The sequence below is a fragment of the Oreochromis niloticus genome, linkage group LG9, assembly GCF_001858045.2.
Source record: "Oreochromis niloticus isolate F11D_XX linkage group LG9, O_niloticus_UMD_NMBU, whole genome shotgun sequence".
Lineage (NCBI taxonomy): Eukaryota > Metazoa > Chordata > Actinopteri > Cichliformes > Cichlidae > Oreochromis > Oreochromis niloticus.
In genome coordinates, this window is record NC_031974.2 from 16,989,125 (window position 1) to 17,011,927 (window position 22,803).

Consider the following 22,803-nt stretch of genomic DNA (forward strand, 5'->3'; position numbering starts at 1 on the left):
TAAGATCGTGCATCTGGAAAACGGTGCAGTTCTGTTCTGTTTTAATAGTTTGTTATTGATCATAGATGTTGTTGAACATCTGCACAGAGTGACATATGAAGGTGACCACTATCTTATGCAGCTGCCAGCTGCTGAGTCTCGACTAAGGTTGAGTTGGCAGGAGATGCTTTTTTGGTGACATGAGCCTTGTGGATGCTATTTAGTTGGGAATTTGCATGCCCTCTCCGTGCCGCCAGGTTTTGATGCGAGGTCACATGCTACCTGTCAGTGCACAGTAGTCACCCGGTCTGACACCTGCTCTCTGTGCAGGCAGCATGTTTGGTTGAGGATCAAATCTCCACAGTGTGCAGGGAGAACTGGAAGAATGCCTCCTAGCCTCTGTGTGAGTGTGTGTCCAGCATGTTTATTCACTGGCTAGTATCTGTTTTTACGATTGCTTGCCTTGTGCATGTATGTGACACATTGGATTTCCATCCACCAGCACTCATACGAATAGGCAGTGGGTTAGACCCCCCATCCTCCCCTCTTGCTCAGTTGGATCACACTCCCAGATCTGTCAAGCATCTGTTGACGTGTCCTGGATGTGACATGCCACCCACTGCAAGGGAGAGACACAAATTGCCAAGCTTTTTCTCATAGTCTTAGAGGTGTTGCACAAGTAGGACTTAAAGAGGGGCTAAAAGATTCAGAGAAGCGTTCTGACACCTTCAATTAATAAGCAATTAAATCTGATAGGCAGGTTAATGCATTTTAGTGTTGAATGGGTTAACTTTTCACGTGCGGCATCCTGGCCTTGCTTCCAGTGGCAGCAAGGAGACACTTGCTTAGTAATAAGAAAATAATGACATCCCAAGGCCCACTTACAGCCCCAACATCCCTTTTACTTTCAGTGTGATGCGTTGCATTGTGCAGATGTAAAATTATAGTCACAGTACTTGTGCATCTACCTAGCTACAGAACAGGAGCTGACATTAAGTATTAATATTTTGAAGTGGCAAGAAATTTCAGAAGCAACAAAAAGAGCAAATGCACCAACTGTTTCTGTGTGTTGTCACAAAAAATGTGTGAGGGAAATGTACAGCTGCTTTGTTTCCCAGTGAAATAAAAATCATCAGTGTGTAAGAAAGAGGGGAAAGGAGAGGAAGGGAAATTTTATAGGCTGGAAATTTAAAACCTACATGTAATGTCCTAATCCATTGTGGAATTTTTAAATCAGACATTGTGGACATTGGATCTCTATTTGGTGTGTTGCTGAACTATATTTCTGTTAAACTTATTGCAAAACAAATTGAAGTTTACTAATTTTGTGTTATTTAAAGATTGCATGAAAATACTAGCCAGTTTTATCCAGGATAAACTGGCTCATTTGCAATATTGGGATGAATTCCTGTGTTGGATTGGTTACATCTTAGGTACTGTTACTAGGTCAAATCAAGGTTAGCAGTCATGAAACATCTGCTTATTGTTGAATTCAGATGACTAAGTCCTCAAAGAGCAGTGAATATTGGAGTAGTGACAAAGGCCAGCTGATAACAGCCTTTACACAAAGAAAAATCTACTGGAGCTTACAAAACAAGTTAATATGTGACATATTTCTAAGTTATTCTTTTCCCCATGTTGCACTGCTGCACTCCTGTGTACAGGTAATCTCATCAAAAGGCCTCAGTCAGCTGCCAGCCCTTAATGGAAAGTGTCTACCCAACAGAAACAGATGTTAAAATTAATGCTTTTGCAGGGGCTTTTTTCAGGATGTTTTAAGCTGTTCAAGTCATTTCATTATAGAATTACAATATTTGCAAATCACATGTCATTGTTTGGCATTAGGCCTCATATGTTTTAGTTTAGTTTTTTGCAAAGTTCAGAGTACTATATTAGCTAAAAGCATATTAACACATAGCTATGTGCACTTTATGCCAGCTTTGTTTTCTGACATGTAATTAACTGTAGAGTCAGTTGCTCGAAGTCACCTGACACTGTGCATGCCTCTGGCAATACTGTGATGCTAATCTTGCCTGACAGTAGCAAGTGACTATACTGTGCATACTGTACAAGCAAAGTGCATGCGCATAACCTGATTTTTACTGCAGTGAATGTGGGTCTGTATGCCTTTTCACATCACGAATGCTTTTACAATATGAATGAAGTCACGCACCATGCAGCATCACAGTGTTGGATAACAGGAAGAAAAATCAGAAGGCGGTCTAATATACCACCCATTTAATGCTTGTTTTAAATGCCCTTTTTCAGTTTATATGTGCTGCTCTGAAGCACTTGCATCACTTAAATTAGCCGTAACAATGAAGCAGCGTTTGGCTACAAGTGTATTAACACAGCAAAAATGCCACAAGGAGGAAAGAGTTGCAAGCCGTACATTAACATCAGCAGCATTAGCAACTTTTTCACATGTGGGTCATGCATGCGGTTGATGGATGAGGGTACAAAGAGTTATGTAGCACATGCACACAGATGCACATGCACATAGATCCTGACTCTCCACGTTTCGATTTAGCTTTCACCGTCATCACTACACCACTTCCACGTAGTCCCGAATTAGGCGCCCCAGATTTCATAGCTCTTAAGAGACGATAAAAGCACAAACATTACTATTGTGTGAGCACAGATAGAAATGCGCAGATCCAAACACAGGCTATACTTTTTACCTTCTGCTTTATGAGTTTGTGCGTTGGGAGGCTCGAAATAGCTTTTTGAATGTTACAGCGTCCCACTTACAGAGGAATTGTTGCAAAATGCAAATTAAGCAGAATGATTGAAGCTCTTCATTTTTCATGCCATAGAAATATATAAATAAACGATGTGTTTTGGTCATTGTAGTGCAAAATCATAAACAAAAATGAAATAATTTGAGTTTTTATTCATTCATCATGTTAAATTAGACGTTTCTTCAGGAACAAAAATAAATAGGTCAGAACTGTTTTTGTCACCACTCAGAAATTCTTCCCTCTAAATGTAGATGATAAGTCTGAGGTTCACACATTTTTCACAGTTTCCCTGCATGCCCTGCGGACACATGAAGATATAAAGCACAAGAAATGGTGACTCCTGTTGCTGTCCGCATGTATGATCCCAAAGCGGTTGGTACATATGAGTTGTCATTAGCTGAGCTGAAAACACATTGTTTTCCACCAGAAAATCCATTTGTTTCCATGGCGATGCTGTCCTCCCTTGTCCAATTTCCTTGACTGCTTTTTATGGATAGCTTTATTGAACTTTATTAAAAAAAGGAATTGAGAGAGGGAGGAGAAAGAAAATAGTAATTTGTCACACTAATATATTATCAAGGTTTGTGAAGGTGGATTATTTGGAACAGGTCAAAGTGACCTTTTATTCTTATAGCCTTATTATCCTCTAAAATTGCTTTTGGGCAACACACATACACCCCCCCCCCATAATCAGTTCTTCTTGTTTGTATACCTCTGTTGTTGCTTTGTATTAAGTTTAATGTTCTAGTCTACATTGAGGATTTTGGGCCAAACCCTAATAGCCTATTCTATATTGTTTTACCAAACTAAACTAGTTTTAATTTATCAGGGATATGTTTCATCAGCAGTTTTGGTGTTACTGACAGCTTTGTTTAGGACAGCTGCACTGATGTAATGTAGCCTGTAGGGTATTTCATAAATTACCATTGTTGGTGTATAAGTCGGTTGGTTTATTGTGCTTATATACTGCGTATATTCAAACAATCTGAGTTTTATTATTATTAGAAAAACTTGCCCTCGAGGCGATTTTTGGCAGGCCCACAGCACTTTGTCACTGTGCTCGTGTGTGGCGCAGAGTTGTATTGTTAATTTATCTTGTTCTTCTTTATATCTTCATCAAACCACAAAAAACAGATGACAAAAGTAGTTTGTTTCTAAACACTTAACAAAAAATTCATATATGAATGAGAATATATATATATATATATATATATATATATATATATATATATATATATATATATATATATATAAAAAAGAATAATGTAATAATTTATTTTTTCTTAGCAAGCTACAAAGTCAAGCTACATAAATCTGTTCAGTTTTAAAGGGAAGCAAAACCTTGGGTTTAATGTTTACGTGGAATACAATAATGTTGGTATAGCCAGTGATAATCACCAAATAAACTTACATTTTTTGCCTCCAATTGTAAAAGACACATTTAAGAAACATAATACATAGTAATATTTAACCTTAAACTGCTGCTTTAATAGTAAATCATTTATATTTTAAGTCATTTATATTATAAATCTATTTATAACACGTTTAAATAGATTTTATAACACATGTTTTAAAAGATAAAGATGTTAATATCTGCTCTGTGTTTGTGCAAGTTTGATTCAGATTGGCCCACCCTTAAGGAGGAGATGGGGTACATACAGATTTACATATATACACATGCGCTACAGTCATCATAGAAGATATTTTATAGTAGATATCTTAAAAAAAAGAAAAAGCTGTACCCAAAAAAATAGATTGGGGTTGTTAAAATTACAAATAGCAAGCTGAAGAAGTACCCTTACAGATCACATGATGCCTTATAAAACTGATTTTGTCATATCTGACTGCAAACGTACCCTTTAAAAAGAAAGTGGCATATAGAAGCTGCATCTTTGTCCTTTATTCTAACAGTATATCCATGATAGATTCAACCTGAAGCCATACAATTGCAATCTCAGCGGAGTCATGGCCTTTTGTTATGGAGGCAAAGCAGTGTCAGAGCTACTCGAGTCCCTTTTCTTTAAAGACCAAAAGCTTCCTGAATGAATACATTATTTAAAAGAAATGTCAAGAATCCTATTCAGCATGGGAGCTTTACAGTACTTTTCTATTTTTATATTATATCTTTTTGTTGTTTCTGTTCATAATCTTTAACAGATGAAATTCACTTAGAATAAGAGAGTAACAGTTGCAGGACAAAGCTGTTGAACAACACCCTGCTGCACAGTATAAGTGTAGTTTTTCCCACATATAACCCAAAGATAAATCATAAATAATTCTCAACAAATTAAACATTTCTGGCAACTATTACGTTGTTCAGGCTTTAAAGTGTTAAAAATTCAAGGATTAAACTTTGAAAAGTTTACTACCATTAACATTAAAGTTCCTCCAAAATCTCAACAAATATTTTTTTAGGTTTGATGGTACCTTAACTGAATTTTACATAAGGTTTTTGGGAAAAAAAAACATGTAAAAACACCAGTTGAACATTTTAATTTATACCTGATACGAAAATAAAAATAGAAGAAAGGTTGAATTAAATATAAATGAGCAAATCAAAAAATTACACAGAAATGCACTTGCACAATCCACAGTCCCTGACATAACATTAAAATGACCTCTGAATCGCTTGCGTAGTTACCTCCGTTGGGGCATTGTGTACATTAGCTTGTGTTATTGAATTTCTTTGAACATCCTGCAATGACAGCTCTGCCTGACACCAACAACAGCAGGCTTTTTCTAAAGTTAATGCATGCGTTAATTTGTTTACCTTCATCAAATAGACCTCATCACCAGAGGAATTTGTCTCTGATGGGTCCTGAGCTATAACTCAACACAGTCACTCCATTTGTCAGAGGGAGCCCTGACAGTCAGCCTAATTAGTTTGGTTGTGACAAAGGAGCTGTCTTGTGGAAACCAGAAACATCAATCCATCCATGACGGCATGCAGGTTTATAATGCAGCCAATACAGTGAAAGGAAACACGCTTATTATGCGTCAGGTGAAACTACCTCGATCAGAAGGTAAAAGAATCTGTTTGGCTAAGCAAAAGAAAAAAAATGCTTTAAAGCTGTGCCTTAAAGATGTGTTTATTTGTCAAGTTATTTAACATGTTTTGATAAGATGCCAGCAACATATTTCATTCCTAAGTGTTTTGAATAAAGCCCACTAACAAACACAAATTACGGTGGAAACACGTTGCGTAAGATGTCATTTATTTATATGGTAAAGATATACTGCCTCCTTATCTCTTGGTGTAACATCAAGCGTTGTGGGTTGGAAATGAGATGGCATGCTGAAAGAGTGCTATTTCTGTCACTTTACCTTTTTGTGTGACTCCTATCATGTCTGATATTGCTGTGCAGACATACGTTTAATGAAGAATATCTCATAAACCAGAAGCAATCATGTGCAGCTTTTGTTCAGAGTGTTGTCTCGGTGCAGTCAGTGAGGACCGTCATTCAAGACAGTCATCTATCATTTAAAAGCCATTTTAACAGCAAGACATTAAAGTTAGTGGTACCCAGCCTCTCCTGGCATTCCTAAAAGCCACTTTTACATAATCACAGAAAAAAAAATACCATTTTCCTCAATGTTTTTTTTTTTTTTTTCTGGCCCCTGGCTGTCTTAAAAATGTTCTACAACATCGTTCTCTGTGGGATTTTGTTTTTTTCTAAGACACTGTTCACACATTCAGGATGAGAATATCCTCTCTGTCACTGTTGTTCCACTGCCAGCTGCAGCTTTCTCATGGGTGTCTTTCAGGAACATTTAAAAATGTGGGTGAGTTTTGTTTAGTGTGTGGCTAAAGTGGCTCGACAGAATTTCTCAATAAACCTTGTATGTATTTGTGTCTGAGGCAAGGTAGAGAATTTAGTACTTTTTAAAATACTCGATATTTTGCAGGCAGCATTTTACTTTCGGTTTCATTGTTGATCTGTTCACTCAGAAAAGCATTACTGTAATTATATTGTTCATCCATGATCCTCAGTAGTCTTTTTATGCTGTTTAATGGCGTACTTCACAAAAACAAACTATACTGGATACTTAGGTACTCGTAGTTATTGGATATCAGCTACTCTCAGGATTTCATGGCTAAGGTGTTAAAGGCAATTTATTAGGTTCAAACCTGCAGGTTATGTTGACTTCTACATTAACTGCTGATTCTAAATTGGCCTTAGGTGTGAGCATGACTGACCCGCACCACCTTCTCGGGTAAGAAAAGCCATAAGAAAATGTATGTTATGTTTCGGTTTAAAAACTCCAGCAAGATCTATGGATCGTTCAAATTAACCAGAGCTTTATTTACAGAGAGACAATTTATTTTAAATTGCTTGACATTAAAGTTAAGCTTTTCAAATGTCATCTCTAGAGGCACCACAGTCTTTTCCCTGCTGGTGAAGTGCAGTGGCAGCACAAGTCTCAGAGCTCAGAAGCAGATTTTAAAACCAGAGAAAATGAAACCAAAGCTATTAGCATGGCTTCATATGTAGGCACACCAGGTCATACGTGCACGAATACTGACCTGAAAACAGAGCAGAGCAGGATGGCCCATTAAACCAAAACAAATGCGAACTTTGCATTCAAATTTTTATGAAAATGCAGAGCACAGTGTACAGTATCACCTCACCTTTGCAACATGCAAGTATGGATGCAGGTAATCAAAGTATTGGGAGACAAACATGTCATATTTGAAATGTCAAGAAAATCTTATTTGCCTATGTTGTCATAAACATATTGAATGCTGAATCATTTGGCATGTAGGAGTGAATATTTGTCTTTTTGAGTAGCATGTACACTGCAGTAATTGGGATCATCTGACACATCTAGGGTCAGCATTACACTTTTTCACACATTGCCTCATGTAATGAGTCACATAATCAATAGTGGGTCAACCATCGTCTTAAGGGACAACTCCTACTAGGGCTTAAATACCTGGGTCTCTCCACCATTTGGTCTTAGAACTGATGAAGCTTCTTGGATGAGAGTGAAGCCTCTTCAAGAAACTTAAGGTCCCATTGCTTTTCTTTCCAAGCTCCTTAGATTACCATGACCTGGATGACTTAGAACCTACAAAGACATACATTGCGGTAGAAAATCACATGGGTAAAGACTTATTGCCCTTTTATGTCTTACACATCGAAAGCAATAAAAAATATATGTTTGTGTCTATAGCATCTTCACCTTTACATCCTGTCTGGTCAGTAATATTATGCAGTATGCCTAACTGCACACATTTGCACGATGAAAGGAGAACCTTACTTGACCTGGAAACTGGAGGTAAAGCGCTGAACTCTTTCTTTTGATTAGAAACAGACACATACACACACAAACACACACGTATGAGCCAGATTTGCTGTGGTGATTTGATCTCCTGTGGAGAGGAGATTGGTAATGTTCTTTTTTTCTTTGGAGACAGCATTACCCAGGCTCAAGAGGGAAGTGAAGACTTTCTGTAGCCTTGCAGCCTCTAAAGGCTTCATGGAGGCTCTCTAAGCCCCGAGCTCCATCCAGCAACTAGTTTTCAGTGTTGATTGAGGAAGATAGACTGTCTGCTGTCTGTACAGCGGCTTGGTATTTTTTCACCAGCAGAAGCTGCAGTAGTCTTCTCACTCTAATGCTTATTGATTCCAACACTTCTTAAGATGGTGTGCTGTAAGTCAGTGCTGCTTTGCATTTCCATGCCACTTTTTTTTAAAAATTTGTTTAAGTGTGACTCACTAATGGTGAGGTAGAAGAAAATTAAGAGTAGATTTTGCCACTGTGACGCTGCGTCCTTGCCTGCTTACGCTGTTAGATGATGAGGAAAAATCTATTTTACATTCATCTCATCTAACCCCAAAGAAAGCTGGCATCCAAATAGATTTTTTTCTCGCTGTGCTGATGCAGCACAGGTGTTAATGAGCATTAACATTCATAGCCTGGCTTGTTTTATCTACTCCTGCATTTTGTTTGCACACCTTGCTGTTCAGCAATCACTTTAAATGTAATAAACTCTCAGTGGTTTTTAGAGGCTGTTTACACAAAGTAGAAGGAACAAGTTCTCTCAAATTTCTTGATGTTCTTTTGTTTGCTTCTTGCTTTTCATGCTGTGGACGCCATGATTTTAAGCACCTGTTCTCACTGTAAGACCCAAAGCAGCAACTCTACACTCGTAGCTAAGCCTTCATCAAGCTTTTTCTTTACATATTGATGATTACTGGTCCTGTAATTAGAGCAATAGAACATCTGCTATGTAATATTTCCACACTGTGAGAAGTGATGAAGGAGCTTGCACTTTGGTGACTCCCGTCTTTTAGTGTGTGCAAAAATAAAAGATAAGCTACATTTGCAATGAAACCATGTAGCCATAAAGACCCCTACTCCACGGTTCAGTTGACACTACAGTTAACTCCTGAAGTTGATTTGCTCAATTAGCTAACTAACTGTATTTAATAAAATCAAAGATTATGAGTTAAATCTGCTACAAAAATCATTACTTCAGTATTTAACTGAAAATTTTATTACTTTCTTCAGCATGTTTGTTTTTGTTTTTTGGGTTTTTTGGCACACAAAATTGTGGTTGGCTACCCAGACAGGTAGACATAACTGGGTCAGTCACCTCCAGTGGACATACAGCATAATACATAACCACAGGTGTCTATGAGCGCATATAACTGAAGGCCATACCTGACAAACTTGTTACAACCAGATCCTCTTTGTGTTGTTGATAAACTGCTCTTTACGAGCGAGCAGCATCAAAATTCTGCATGTATATGCAGTCTGTTGGGTTAACATGTATTTGTGTGTGTGTGTGTGTGTGTGTGTGTGTGTGTGTGCATGGGTATTTGTTGCTAGCAGGCAGATAGCCAACATGACCCAACTTCAGCTTTTCAGCTTTAGCGCAGCTCTGCAGACAGCTGTGCCACAAACACGCTGCTGTGGATCACCGCGAGGGCCTTTTATTTAGGTCACATTCTGTGCTTCAGTGGCCAACAGAAGAGATCTCTGTCAACTGCAATGAATACCTTTAGTTGGACACAGCCCACTTTTTAAGTGCTCTGCAAGAAGTGGACACTGTGCATGTCTTTGTTGTATGCAGTGGGTGCTGCATGTGAATTCACTCTTGTGAGTGTGTTGCGGATGGTGGGTGGGGGTGGGGACTGACCGCTGTGGATTTTCCATTTTCACTCATACAATAAGAGAAATCTATTTGCTTAATTCTCTCCCTGAATGATTTAATCCTCTGGTTTAGCGGAGACAAGGAAATTACATGAATTATTCCCCCAGTTTTTCAATTAATGTAGCACCTAGTTTACAGTCAAAGAAAATAATAAATCTCTAAACAGTACAGCCATGCACATAACTGCACCTCACATGCACCCAACACCATGTCCTCAAGTGAAGTAAACGCTTGCCACGATATTTAATTCTGCTGCTCGGCCTCCATCATTTTGTCCTATGTTCATTTCTCCCGCCCTAACTCCCAACCCTTTTTTTCCATTTTTTTTTTTTTTTTAAATAAAATATACCTTAGTGGCCTTTGGTACTGCATTGTAAATCAGTGTAATGAATTGCCTGCTGAGGCTAAGCCTCACTGCTGTCGCTGTGCTACCCTGAGGTGCGTGGGCTCCGATTATTGTCTTGTTAGCTATACCTCCAGTCCACTGGAAACGGTGTGGGTTCACCGACCAGCCAGCCACAGCCCCACATGGGTAAAGAAGGCAGTTTAAGGGTGCTGATGTATGCCGCTCTTTTCTAGTCACCCTGTAAGGGCAAGGCCGTTTATTGCAGTCGCCTCAACCAGCTCAGAAGCTGTCAGCTGGGTTTTACTGGCCAATTGGTTTCCCCCTAGAAGAACTAGAGGTATAGAGGGGATGTGTGATCACTGATTGTATTTGTGGGTGTGGGGATGTGCATATTTACTCAGCGAGTAGGTAAGCTGTAAAGCAAAAATAGATATGTTTTCTTTTTTGTTTTAGTGCTACCCAAACATGAAAGCACTGGATTCAATTTGTGAGACAGGGGACAGTTGTGGTAAAGTCGCTGCAATCCCATCCCTAATTTCTTGTATCTTTGACTTCCATTGAAGTTTCATTTTACAGTAGCCTTGAACAAATTTAGCACACACTTGAAATAGATTTGATCTCTTCTTGCTACTTTTTCTTGCTTTAGTTCTCTCTGTTTCCTTGATTCACTGTCATTTTTTTTTTTTTTTTTTTGTTCACTGAAATATAGTAGACCAAACAGAGAAATGGAGGAAGAGGCTTGAGGACAGATCTGGGTGTCTGGGACAACATGCCAAATGGCTGCTATATTTAGAAATCCTCCTTTTGAAGTTTTGAAGGGCAAAAATCAAAGACTTTGTGGCAAGAATAGGTCCAAGGCCTGTCAACATCAGATTTTCTCAACTGTGAAGGACTGCCAAAAACCATCTTACTCAAATAAAATCAGATGAAAACATTAAATTGTGCTTTTAAGTGTATGCAACAAGAAGATATTTATAATTCTGTTTTCTGTCTCTCTCTGTTCTTGTTTGTTTGTCTGTTCTTTCCCATGGCTGTGTATTTCTTTGCAGAGCTAGTTTCTGGGCCTTTGCAGACTTCCTGCGGCAGCAGTTGAAGACCTGGCCACGATGACAATGAAAGGTCTGTCCAGCAGTCGCAGTCACCATCACACAGTGACCTGCGACCCTTCTTACGACTCGATGACCCTGGGACACTCAGATCGTCGGTCCTACTTCCTAAACTCTGGGGAATCTCATCCTGCTGACCACCCTTGCTATACCCAAAGGAACTCCTTCCAGTCTGAGTGCAGTACCTATCCTGATCTGGCCAGCTGCACTTTCCCTCGCAGACATTACAGCTCCCACCATGAGCTGAAGGAGGAGTGTGGTGCTGTGGTGCCTTACACTGGGCCGAGCAGTAAGGGAGGTGGAGGAGGAAACAACAATCGCATCCCCTCTAACCTGCTAGAGCAGTTTGAGAGCCAGGCACCATTGCGGCGTGAGGGTTACCACACACTGCAGTATAAGCGCACTGCTGTAGAGCACCAACGCAGTGACAGCCCCGGTCGAATCCGCCACCTCGTTCATTCTGTCCAGAAGCTTTTCACCAAGTCACACTCCCTGGAGGGGCCCTCAGGGTCTGGTGGAGGAGGAAGTGGGAGGATGAATGGCAGCAAATCCAGTCCTGACGATCCACCATCATCCTCTGGCACCTTAAAGCACAGCAAGCGCAGTAAGAGCAAAGACCGCTCCAAGTCGGAGCCTAAGATGCGCTCTGCCATCTCAGGCTACTGGAGCTCAGATGACACGCTTGACCGGGAGGTGTGCCTCTACCATCATCAACATGGGGGCAGCAGTGGAGGCCTGCCCTCTGGGGTCATGACTATGGGGCGTCATCCAGAAAAATCCCAGTCGCAGTACTTCATGGAGTCCTATAACACTATCAGCGCCCAGTCTCTCAAGACGTCACGCAGCAACAACGATGTGAAGTGCTCAACGTGTTCGGGGGGCAGCGGTGGAGGGCTGCCGCTGATGAGTGCGCTCGATGGCCAAGTTCAGCTGAAGAAGAGCTCGTGGTCTTCTACTCTGACGGTGAGCAGAGCAAGAGAAGTCTACCAGAAGGCCTCAGTCAACCTAGATAAAGCTCTGGTGAAAGCCGAGCAGGGACGCACTTGCCACTTCCTTCAGGTAGGACTGTTAACAACAGCCCCACCTCTAATGTGTCAAGCTTCATGCATCATCTGGTGTGAGCCGCTCCTCCATGTTTCTGTTTTTCTGCACAAAATCTGCATTTGTTTGCTTCCATGCGTCATTGTGATTTAGAGAGAGAGAGATGGAAAAAGACTAATCAGGGTCGCAGCGACCCAGACTCGTTCATCTCAGTCCCCTGAGCTTTGATCTCTTGTTGAATTTATTCTTGATATAATCATAAACATTTTTCAGACTCATCACATGCCATCTAATCCTCTGTGGTTGTTGAATGCACTGAAATATTTACAATATTTATAATTATATGGCTGGGGTTTAAGGGCTTAATTCCCCTGTAATTCAATGGAATTTCAGCATATTTTATTTGAAATTATGATGTAATTATATTGAAATACAAATTCTTAAAGACAGATAATTTAGAATAAAGCTGTAACAACTCAGATTTTTACAGGAAGCAAAATTTAAGTATGTAAGTAAATTTAAGTAAACTCAAGTACTTGTAATAACTTATGCAGTTACAATTACTTAAATATTGCATAATTTCCTGGTAATTTCGCAGAAAAACTAAGAATATTTCCCCATTGTAAATACGCTGTACTTTTCAAGGTGCATGGGCCTTATTATTAAGTGGATTAATTTAGCCTTTTTACAGCTTTATTTTGCTACATCGTTAATTAATCTTCATTATGTTGATGCATTTTTTATTATTTAATCATCCTTTTTAACTTATGTTGTACTTAAGATTACTTGCATAATAATATGTGTCTCCTTTCCAGTAAAACACTCCATAATACAGCCCTCACCCCAGAAAGTACAGTGTACTTACATTGTAAGCTCAGAAAATATTATTTGTTTTTCCACTAAATTACCAGGAATTTGTGAAGTAATTAAAATTACTTACACACAACTTACATTTACTTTCAATATAATTATTTCTTTGTTCAGTGTAAAAACCTGACTTGTATTTTAGTGCAACTACCTTAAAGTAATTGCATGTAAATCTAATTACATTGTAAATGAAAAAAGAATACACTGAAATTCCATGTAATTACAGGAGAATTACGCCCTTAGTTGCAAATGTATTATAAAGTGTTACATTTTACAGTATAAAACTGCTGGTAAAGGAAGACATGAAACACAAATCTAGTCTGTTTGTGGAGCATTAATGGCACCTTGCAGCATGGAACTACATTAGTACAGCTGTCAGCATTATAATTGCATTGGTCATAGCAGGATTGCTGGGTATATGGTTCTAAATGTCTGAATATATCCTATTTACAAAGAAAAAGTGTGGTGCTACTATGAGATCAGAGGTTAGCAGACAAAGAATGAAGAGAAAACCACTCTACTTCCTAAGCATGGTGGTCACACACACTCAAAAATACACAGGGACACATGCACACAGGGAACCGATCATGCTTCACTTTTCTGGGGAAAGATAAAAGTGTTTCAGATTTCATGCATTTTCATGCATTGAGCTGAGCTGCAAATTTAGGCCCAAGGAAAGAAATGGAGAGACAAGCCAGAGAGAATAGACAAAAGCATGTGTATGTGTGTGCACTGTGTGTGTGTGCGTTTTTTTTGAGGGGGGGCGTGCAAATAAGGGCAACAGAAGAGTGCATGAATGGAGAAAGTAAAAGGCAGAATGCGAGAGTAGGGAAACATAAAAGACAAAGTTCTGTATGGCCATGCATTTTAACATCCTGAAAAACGGACTGAGCAGATCAAGGAAGGATGTTGTCACTGCAGTGTGGCAACAATTCTTCTAGCCTAAAAGAGCCATTGCTTTTTCTCCAGAGAGAGAGACGGAAGGGAAAAGTGGCTTTCAAGGAGAGCAGCCTGACAAGTTAGTCTCCAGACACTTTTTGAATGCTTAAAACAAAAAGACATGCTATTTGCATCACCTAGTGGGATGGGATTTTGTAATCCGGTGTTTGATGTTCACACACTCACTTAATTGACCCTTTTCATGAAACATTCAGAGGTTACATCCACAGACTGCATATTAAAATGGGGATGATGTCACCAACTGGTTTCTGAAGTTTTGGCTGATAGGGTAGTAAGTTAACGTCTAACACTAGCACACCTAGTTATCAGGCAGGAGTCATGAATTGCAGTCTGCTAATTAGTTAATAGCAGTAAAAGAATTTGAGTAATCAAAACCGAAGCACAAACTTCTGGGATGGGCTCTACCTCATAGCATGCAATAAATCTTCCAGTAACTGCATTAAAAATGCTCAGAAGACCAAATCCAAAAGGGTGAGTTATAAAAAGTCATCCTTACCTCATCTGTTGTAAAGAGGAACATTGGCTACAGAGACCATAAACAGTTTTTTGAGTATGCTGTTCGTTTAAGAGCTGACGATGACTCTCTTTTGGAGCCAGCCCCAAGTGGCCGTTAGAAGAACTGCAGTTTTGCCACTTCAGAGTTGGTGTCCTTTTTCCGACCCAGAGGGAGCTGCCTACACCATCCTCCATACTCTTATGCTCCATCAAAAAGCTGATTAAAGCAAAATTAAAAGCCTTTTTTAAAATTTCAATTAATCTTTTTCACTCTGTCTTAGAATAATTCACTTTTGACATCCCCATCCACCCCACTGTTGCTGAGATGTTAACACAGTCTGTAGTTACCCCTGACATCAAGGTCAGCTTGGTTTCCTAGCTACACACGAGTCTGTTGAATGATCCTTGTGAACTTTTTTTCTCGCTCTGTATCTCATTTCTTTCACTTCAGAGCTGGTGCCCTAACAGCCACTCACGTTAGGACTGCAGTGGTTCTGTTGAACAAAACCCCCTTTGTTTCCCCCACCCTCTCTCTCTCCATGTCTGCTGTCTTTGACTCCCTCTCTTTTAGATTAGGGCTAGAAGATAGCTTTACCTCCTTTTATTTTTACCTTCATTAGTGTCTGTGAAAAGGCAGGAGTGCACGCAGAAGCCGAGGTACTGCAACATTTTGTCAAAACAATTAATTCCCTGCATTTGATATGCAGCATGCATCACAGGACAGACAAAAGAAGGCAACTGGCACTGGCAGGCTTATGGTATGATCAAGGCAGACTTTGCATTGATGCTGTTACTGCTGAATCTTTTCAGGTATAAAGTTCAGTGTAGACAACTGAGAAAATATTGGGTTTGGGTTTTTTTTTGTTTTTTTGAGTCTGCTCGCGATTCATGTGTAGGTATGTCTGCAGGGGCTCTGAAGTGCAGAGGGTGACATGTGTACAATACCTCTTTACCTAATCTTACCTCGTCTCTACAGGTGCCTCAGGATGAGTGGAGTAATTTCTCTCCGCTGGGGAAAGATGACGAGATTCCATGCCGGCGGATGCGCAGTGGCAGCTATATCAAGGCCATGGCTGAGGAGGACAGCGGCGACTCGGACTGCAGCCCCAAACCCTCGCCCAAGGTCCAGGCACGACGAGCCAGCTACCTGAAGGCCACGCAGCCGTCTCTCACAGAGATGACTACGCTCAAGTGAGTGTGTACCAGGGTGCAAATTATTACTTGAAATTACTCGTTGTAAAGATTTGGATTTTTCTTAATTAAATAAATCTGAAAGGTAAGAAAAATGCCAGGCGTAAACTAAAGCTGTTTACACAAGAACACAGAGTTGCCCTTTCTTTAACGTAGCATGCAAAAGATTTAAAAAAATAAAATTGGCTCATCTGAAGCAGCAGCTGTGAGTGGTTTTGTGTTTTGACTGTTTGTTGTTAATCTGTGGGAAAAAATCTTGATTACATTTCTGTCCTGGGTTTGAGCCCTAATAGACTAATCATTTTTCCCCTGTTTGTGCATAGTATAACTTTAGATCTACCTCTGTATTATAAATGAGCATATGCCTCTGAATAAAATGTGTTAAGTGTGCCGAAAGCCTGGAGTCACTCTACACAGTGTCAGTGAAGCAGACTGGAGAGATGAAGGGAATGAGAGTCAAAGAGAAAAGTCAACAAACAACTGAGATGGAGGCAGTCAGTGTTAGTCAGCGTACTCCCAGCAGCAGTTTGGCTTATGTGTAAGTTCCTGGCTCTTGGTGATCACAGATTAATTACCTTTTCTGTGTTTACAACAATAAAGACATGCCTCTATTTTCATAGCTGGCATACAAATACACAAACACACTGAACTGAGAGCGACTGAGCCCTAATTTAAAATCCACAATGCCAGCTCACCTACTGAAATCTCTTTAAAGAAGTAAGTGCTGTGTTCTTCAGAAATGCATTGTGAGTTGAGAACATCATCAGCTATTTCTCTCTCCCTCTCTTTTGAAGCAATTCTTTTCGAATGATCTGATGTTAAAAGCTGAGCTTCATTATTTGAAGAGTTTCAAGCTGTTGTTTCTTGTTATATAGGGCATTCTCTGCTCTGCGGTCTATTTTTCACAGCATGAGTTTATAAAGTATTCAGCAGTAACAGAGTCCATCAAGATTTTTATTTATTTATATTTTATCTAGTCCACACTGTCAAGCCCAATGGCAGAACTTAATCTCTTTGTAAACAAGTGGAACATTCAATTTTTGGAACTTCAAATTGATTGAAATTGCATTTTGATTTCATACCACTTTTGTAGTTTTGGCCAGCATTCCTATAATATTAAAACACTGTGCTAATGTTCATGGTAAAGAAGCATGGTGGGAGGTCATCAATTACATTTTGCTGTCCAACCCTTCTTACCATAATTGTGAACACGCATACACAGATTTGCTCCGCAGTGTGGGAGTTCAATCTGCAACTTTAGTGTAGTCGCTTTAATTTTTCCTCCAAGTGCAGTGTTGTAGGTTATCTGTTGGCTTATTTACAACCTGTCTGATTGTCTCTGACAGCTCGTGTTTTTTGCTTCCCCAGCTCCACTGTAGCAATGTCATCCTGTTCCCTGTTACTTCTGGGAGTACCAGTTATTGTAATATCACAGAATTAAGGACCGGAAATATAAAAACCTGAGTTGTAATATACCAGAAATTGCCTTTTTAATCCATTGCCCTCTTACGTACAGTCAGTCTGTCAGTCTAAGGTTTTAAATGTCATTTCATCATTAAAAAAAATCTAATCATTAACAGGTCTTTAAATTAGATGAATGTGACCGCAGATGAACAATAAATCACGTTACACATAATTCATTATTTAATGAAAACTAAACCAAAATAAAGTCCTGTGAAAAACTAAGTGCACCTCAATTGCTTGTAGTCTTTAGCAGCAATAACTTGGAGTAAGTTGAGGTAATGACTTTCTGCGTGACTATCAGTCTCTTCTATTATTCTAACATTGCTTCACTTCATGGAGCTTTGTGGCTTTACAATTGGATTTAGCACTTAAAATCCCATCACAATATTTCAGTTAGAGGTCTAAACTTTGAATATTTTCTTTTCCTGCCATTCTGTTGTAGATTTGGTGATGTGCTTCTGATCATTGTCCTGTTGCATGATGCATTTTTGGCCAAGCTTTAGCTGTTGGACAGCTGTCGGCCTCACCTTTGACATATTTGATATTTTGGATTTTGGTATCCAAAGACGTTTGTTGTCAGCGCAGTTGGTGCACATTCCTGTGGTTTTAAAGCAAGCCCAGATCATCACCTACTCTACCACCGCACTTCATAGCTGCTATGAGGTGTTTGTGCTGAGATGCTGTGAGCATTATGGCTTAATATCTTTTGGTCTTGTCTGCCCAAATAACATTGTACCCGACATTTTGTGGTTAGTTAAGATGCAAATGTAAGCTAGTCTGCCTTGTTCTTTTTTTCTGGTAACCCTTCCAAACAAGCCATACTTGTTCAGTCTTTTTCCAATTGTACTAACTTTAAGATTTAACATGCTAACTAAGGCCTGTAGCGTCTGAGGCTTTTTTTTTAGTTTCTCTGTTCTTTGCACGGCCTGAGCTCTGGGTGAATTTCCACTCCTCAGAAGATTGGCAACTGTCTTGAATCTTTCTCACTGTAGAGTAATGGACTTTAAATTGTTTGGAAATGACCTTATAACCCTTTCCAGACTGATGGGCAGCAACTATTGCTTCTGTAAGCTCACGACTGATGTCTTGCCTCCTTGACAGTGTGCTAACACACCTGAATGCCCCAGACAAGCTGCCAAAACTTGTGCTTTTATGGAGGTGCTCACACTTGCTGACAATCAGTTAAAGTGCATTTGATTAGCAACACGTGGCTGATGCTTACCCTCTTAATTCCAATAGAAGGTTTGTGCTTGGCTTTTCACACACTGTTTCTGCATTATCACTTTAGTTTTTATGAAATAAATAATGAAAGGATGTCATTTTTGTTGTTGATCATTTGAGGGTGTCCTTTCTTTATACTACCACTCTGTATAACAACACATGATCTGACCATTGGAGATATCTTACGTCATACTGCACTGAAACAGTTAAAGAACTGAGGACAGTCTGATGGCGCTGCACGAGGCTGTGACTGATTAGCTGTGTAATATACAGAGATGAGAAGAACACCAGTGGGTGCTCCGTCATTGTTACTGGTTTCACAAACACACACACACACACACACACACCCTTACGTAAGTGCAAGTGGCACAGCTTGGGGCCCACTAATGACTTGAATTTGGCCCCGGGAACGCCATCATCATCTGATGGAACCCAGTGGAACAAACCAAACTGCAGTGCTGCACATTGGAGATAGAGAATGAGGCGGGAGCAGCTGACATCTTGCTTTCACATGGTGCTTTTGGGAGCTGGCACAAGTCTGTTACACTCCGCAATGATTTAATAATCAGCTTTGTTGTTCCATATGTTTTAGAGCTCATTCTGTGACCATTGTGTTCTTGACTAGCTGGGAATTGCTCCTAAGAAGTTGTGAAATTTGCTAATTCTCGTCCAATTGCAACCTCCTTCTTTATTAAAACACAAGGCATGCAGATAAAGAGTGTATATGAATGGTTGGGATTATTTCTGACAGACAACAACAAGCTCAGGAGAAAATTACATCCTTTCTTGTTTCGCTCACTCACAAACTCCAAGCTTTCTTTTTGCCATCAACATTTATTTGTGGCCTAGATTTTATCATGTTTACTGTGTATCTCTAAGACACACCCTTCCATCCCTCCAACCACCGTGTTTAGGCTCTTTATTTAGATATACTAAGAGGGGAAAGCAAGGGAAGGATGAAAGCGGAGAAGGTAAAAGCAGTTAGACTGAGAAATCTTGTCACGCGGAGAGGCAGGGAGAACTGGTTGGGGGGGAAAAACATTTGAAGCAAACACAAAAAAAGACATGATGTGAAGGTAAAAAACAGAAAAGAAGAATTATGTAGAATTATGAGAAAAGAACGAGAAATGTGGAGGAAATCGCAGACGACAGACAGATTCCTGACGTAATGTCTTCATTTATGTCACTTGTTTCATAGTGGAACACCTTGCAATATGCTGAACTCCCCCCGATCCTTAACTGGTCCTGATTACTGGCTGGGTCTGCAATTTAAGTGGCCACAATAGACATCATTGGTTCTATAATCAGCCCCACAGGGAAATCAAGAGGAGATGTGGATAGAAAAATGATGTGGGTAGATTCTTCCTTGACTTGATTCCTCTGTGAATCACCCACAGCCACAGACACAAGGTGGCTGATATGAATGAGTCACACCAGTTTCTCTTTCTTGGTTTTAGAATATGTACCGTTTCAATTCTATAATCAAGTGAACCATTGCAGTACTGTAGGCAGTGCTGCATGGGGAAGTATAGGTACAGTGGAACATAGACAGGAGGACAAACTTTATATTTACTCTGTGTAACATTTATTGAATTGTGTTGTCACATTTTCACTGTGACCATGAATTACACTGACTGGTCGGAAATTTTGGGAAAGAGAGCAAAATTTAAAGCCTGAAAAGTCACGTCTCTTCAGAAGCAACAGAGGTTGTGTATGTTGGTGTTGAAGATTAAATCGCCTGACTGTAACATGGGAGATTGTTGTTTATCTCCTGTAAACTAAAGACTATGATCTTTTAACCATTGCCAAAGTTTTGACTTTTTCTTTTCCTTAAAAATATCTAAAATTAATCAAATAACCACCATAATGCTTGATCAGGAAACTGATTGATTTGAAAGTTGGAGTTCTGATAGTGGTGGCAGTATCAGAAGGTGTTCATGTGGAGTGCATGGGTTGTTTAATTTGATAGTTATTCGAATATCTCTGAAAAAGTCTATCATGCATTATATGGAGCAATCATTCAAATGACCTGGAACCTTGAGGGTCCTGCACAGTATCTTTGCTGTGTACTGTGTACTGTTCTGGAAAGAGATCTCTGATGTCATTCCTGGGATCTCCTGGAGCCACTCGCCCAGTTTGGGGGTCACTGTTCCAAGTGCTCGGATTACCACGGGGACCACTATACGCATCCTATTTTGACCTAAGGATAAAGGGCATACTCAGCACAGATGTATGCCCTGCCTGCCACTATCTTGCACCCTGCTGTTAGGTGTTGGATTGCCTTAGGGGCCATAGCCCCCACACCCACGATTAGTGCCTCTGTGCTGTCTTTCAGTCCAGCTTTGACCAGCCATTGGTAGGATTTCTTTATCAGCTACTTCCTCTTCCGAACCGAGACCTCTGATGTTGTGCCTGGAATCTGCCAGCCTTCTGGTCACAGCTCCTAATGCACCTGTTACCACTGGAACCACTTTGGACTTACACATCTGCTCCAGTTGTTTTTTCAGTCCCTGGTACTTGTTGCTGTCTGCTGGGACTAGCACATCTATCACAACTCTGGTCTTCTGCTCCTTGGAAACCAGCACTATGCCTGTCTGATTTAGCAGCTACTGACCACAGGACTTTAGCTCTGTTGTTCTCAACCACCTTTCGTGACATCTCCCATCAGGACTTGGGGATTCCTAGTCCATGTGCATATTTTCCTGTACACTGTCCCAGCCTCTTGGTTGGGCCTGTTAGTCTATGCTGTCCCAGCTTGGATCTTAGATCCTGCTACTATGTGTTGGATAGTCTCGTGGGTGCTTTTATACACTCTGCAACTTGGATTCTGTCAGTTTCAGTAGACTCTTGCTTCTATGGATCTGGTGCTCAGGGCTTGTGCTGTTTTTTAACCTGGCCTTTTCTAGCTATTGGAAGGATTTCTTTATGTCAGCCAGTTCCTCTATCTGTCGATGGTACATCCCAAGGATGGACTTGGTTGTCCGTGATAGTTTCTGTTTAATTGACTCTGTCTATGAGTTTTCTGTTCAGTTCTGAGATCACCCATTATCACTGTATGTTACTGCCAGGCATTATATAGCTGCAATGAGTTTGTTTTCTCAATCAAATTCATTTAGCTTTAGTAACACAAAGGATATAATAAAACATGACATTTGGCTCAAAAAATTATTTGGTGATTCAGATAAACCAGATTCCTCTTTTCCTGTCACCTGGTGGAAAAACTGATTTTCCTTAAAAATACAGTGGAACTATTGGAAAACATTGATGGAAGACCTCAAAATGATCAATTGCGCTGATCAAACAAAGCGGCAGCATGACTAACTCATGAATTTTTCTGTGTCTGTGGAGTAGCTTCTAATATATTATTCTCAATATTAAAGAGCCAGGAGGACAGTTGGGCTAAATGGAGACATGTTTTAAAATTAATAACTGTCCATTCGGCACACTTATTCTTATCTCAGTAGTTTATCTGTTCTTCCACTTCACCTCGCCTTTCCAATCTTCCATCCAAGAATGAGTAATCTAGTTTGCTTTGCTGTGGTAACCGCGCTCTATTTTAAGGCAGAAATGCATAATTAAAGCTAACCTGACCTGAAGACAGAGACTAAGAGTTGTATAAGCAAAGTATCTATATGCGGATGCTCTTATATGTGTGTGGAATAAGAGAGGCTACAAAAAGACGCTGGGCCTGTGGCTCGCACCGTTAATTTTAGAATTTATATATAATCTGTGATGTATTCTTTCCTCACTTGGTTTAGTAGACCACCATGTTCCTCAAGAATGAAGTGAGTCTGCTTTTTAGGTTTTATTTGCTGTGATTAATTAGTTGTTTAGTTTGCATCCAATTGCTATTTAACCTAAACAGCAAGCACCCTTTTTTGCGCAAATGCACACGTGCACATAGATGTGAAGCATGCTAAGCAATCAGGCTGAAAGCAGGTGACAATTAATGAGACACCTATTGATACCTTTCATACAGGATGTGTATCAAATATATTTCTGTGTTTTTATGTCACAGTCTCTAAATTAAGTATACCTCACAGGGATACAGAGACGTTCATATCCTTATATACAAGAGTTCTCATGATTAAGCGTTTTAGAAAGTGCTTACAAGGAGCTTCAAGGACAAACTACCTAAGCTACTGTGAGCGGTTCTCAATAGAACTATGCTGTTTGATTAGATAATGGTGTGTCCTGAAGCAATTGTGGATTGATCCATATCTTTGGGTT

General features: G+C 39.8%; 1 protein-coding gene across 4 annotated transcripts in view; it reads left to right on the forward strand.

The window, feature by feature from the left end:
• Window positions 1-22,803, forward strand: part of dlgap1b (discs, large (Drosophila) homolog-associated protein 1b) — a 95,516-nt gene that overhangs the window by 37,436 nt on the left and 35,277 nt on the right. For 3 of the 4 annotated variants that reach the window (XM_005448919.4, XM_019363095.2, XM_003439219.5), the window contains exons 3-4: window positions 11,278-12,393; window positions 15,674-15,888. In XM_005448919.4, coding sequence (XP_005448976.1) covers window positions 11,335-12,393; window positions 15,674-15,888 — 1,274 coding nt within the window. In that variant the 5' untranslated portion in view covers window positions 11,278-11,334. The remainder of the gene's footprint in view (window positions 1-11,277; window positions 12,394-15,673; window positions 15,889-22,803) is intronic. The other variant, XM_019363096.2, reaches the window with a different exon arrangement.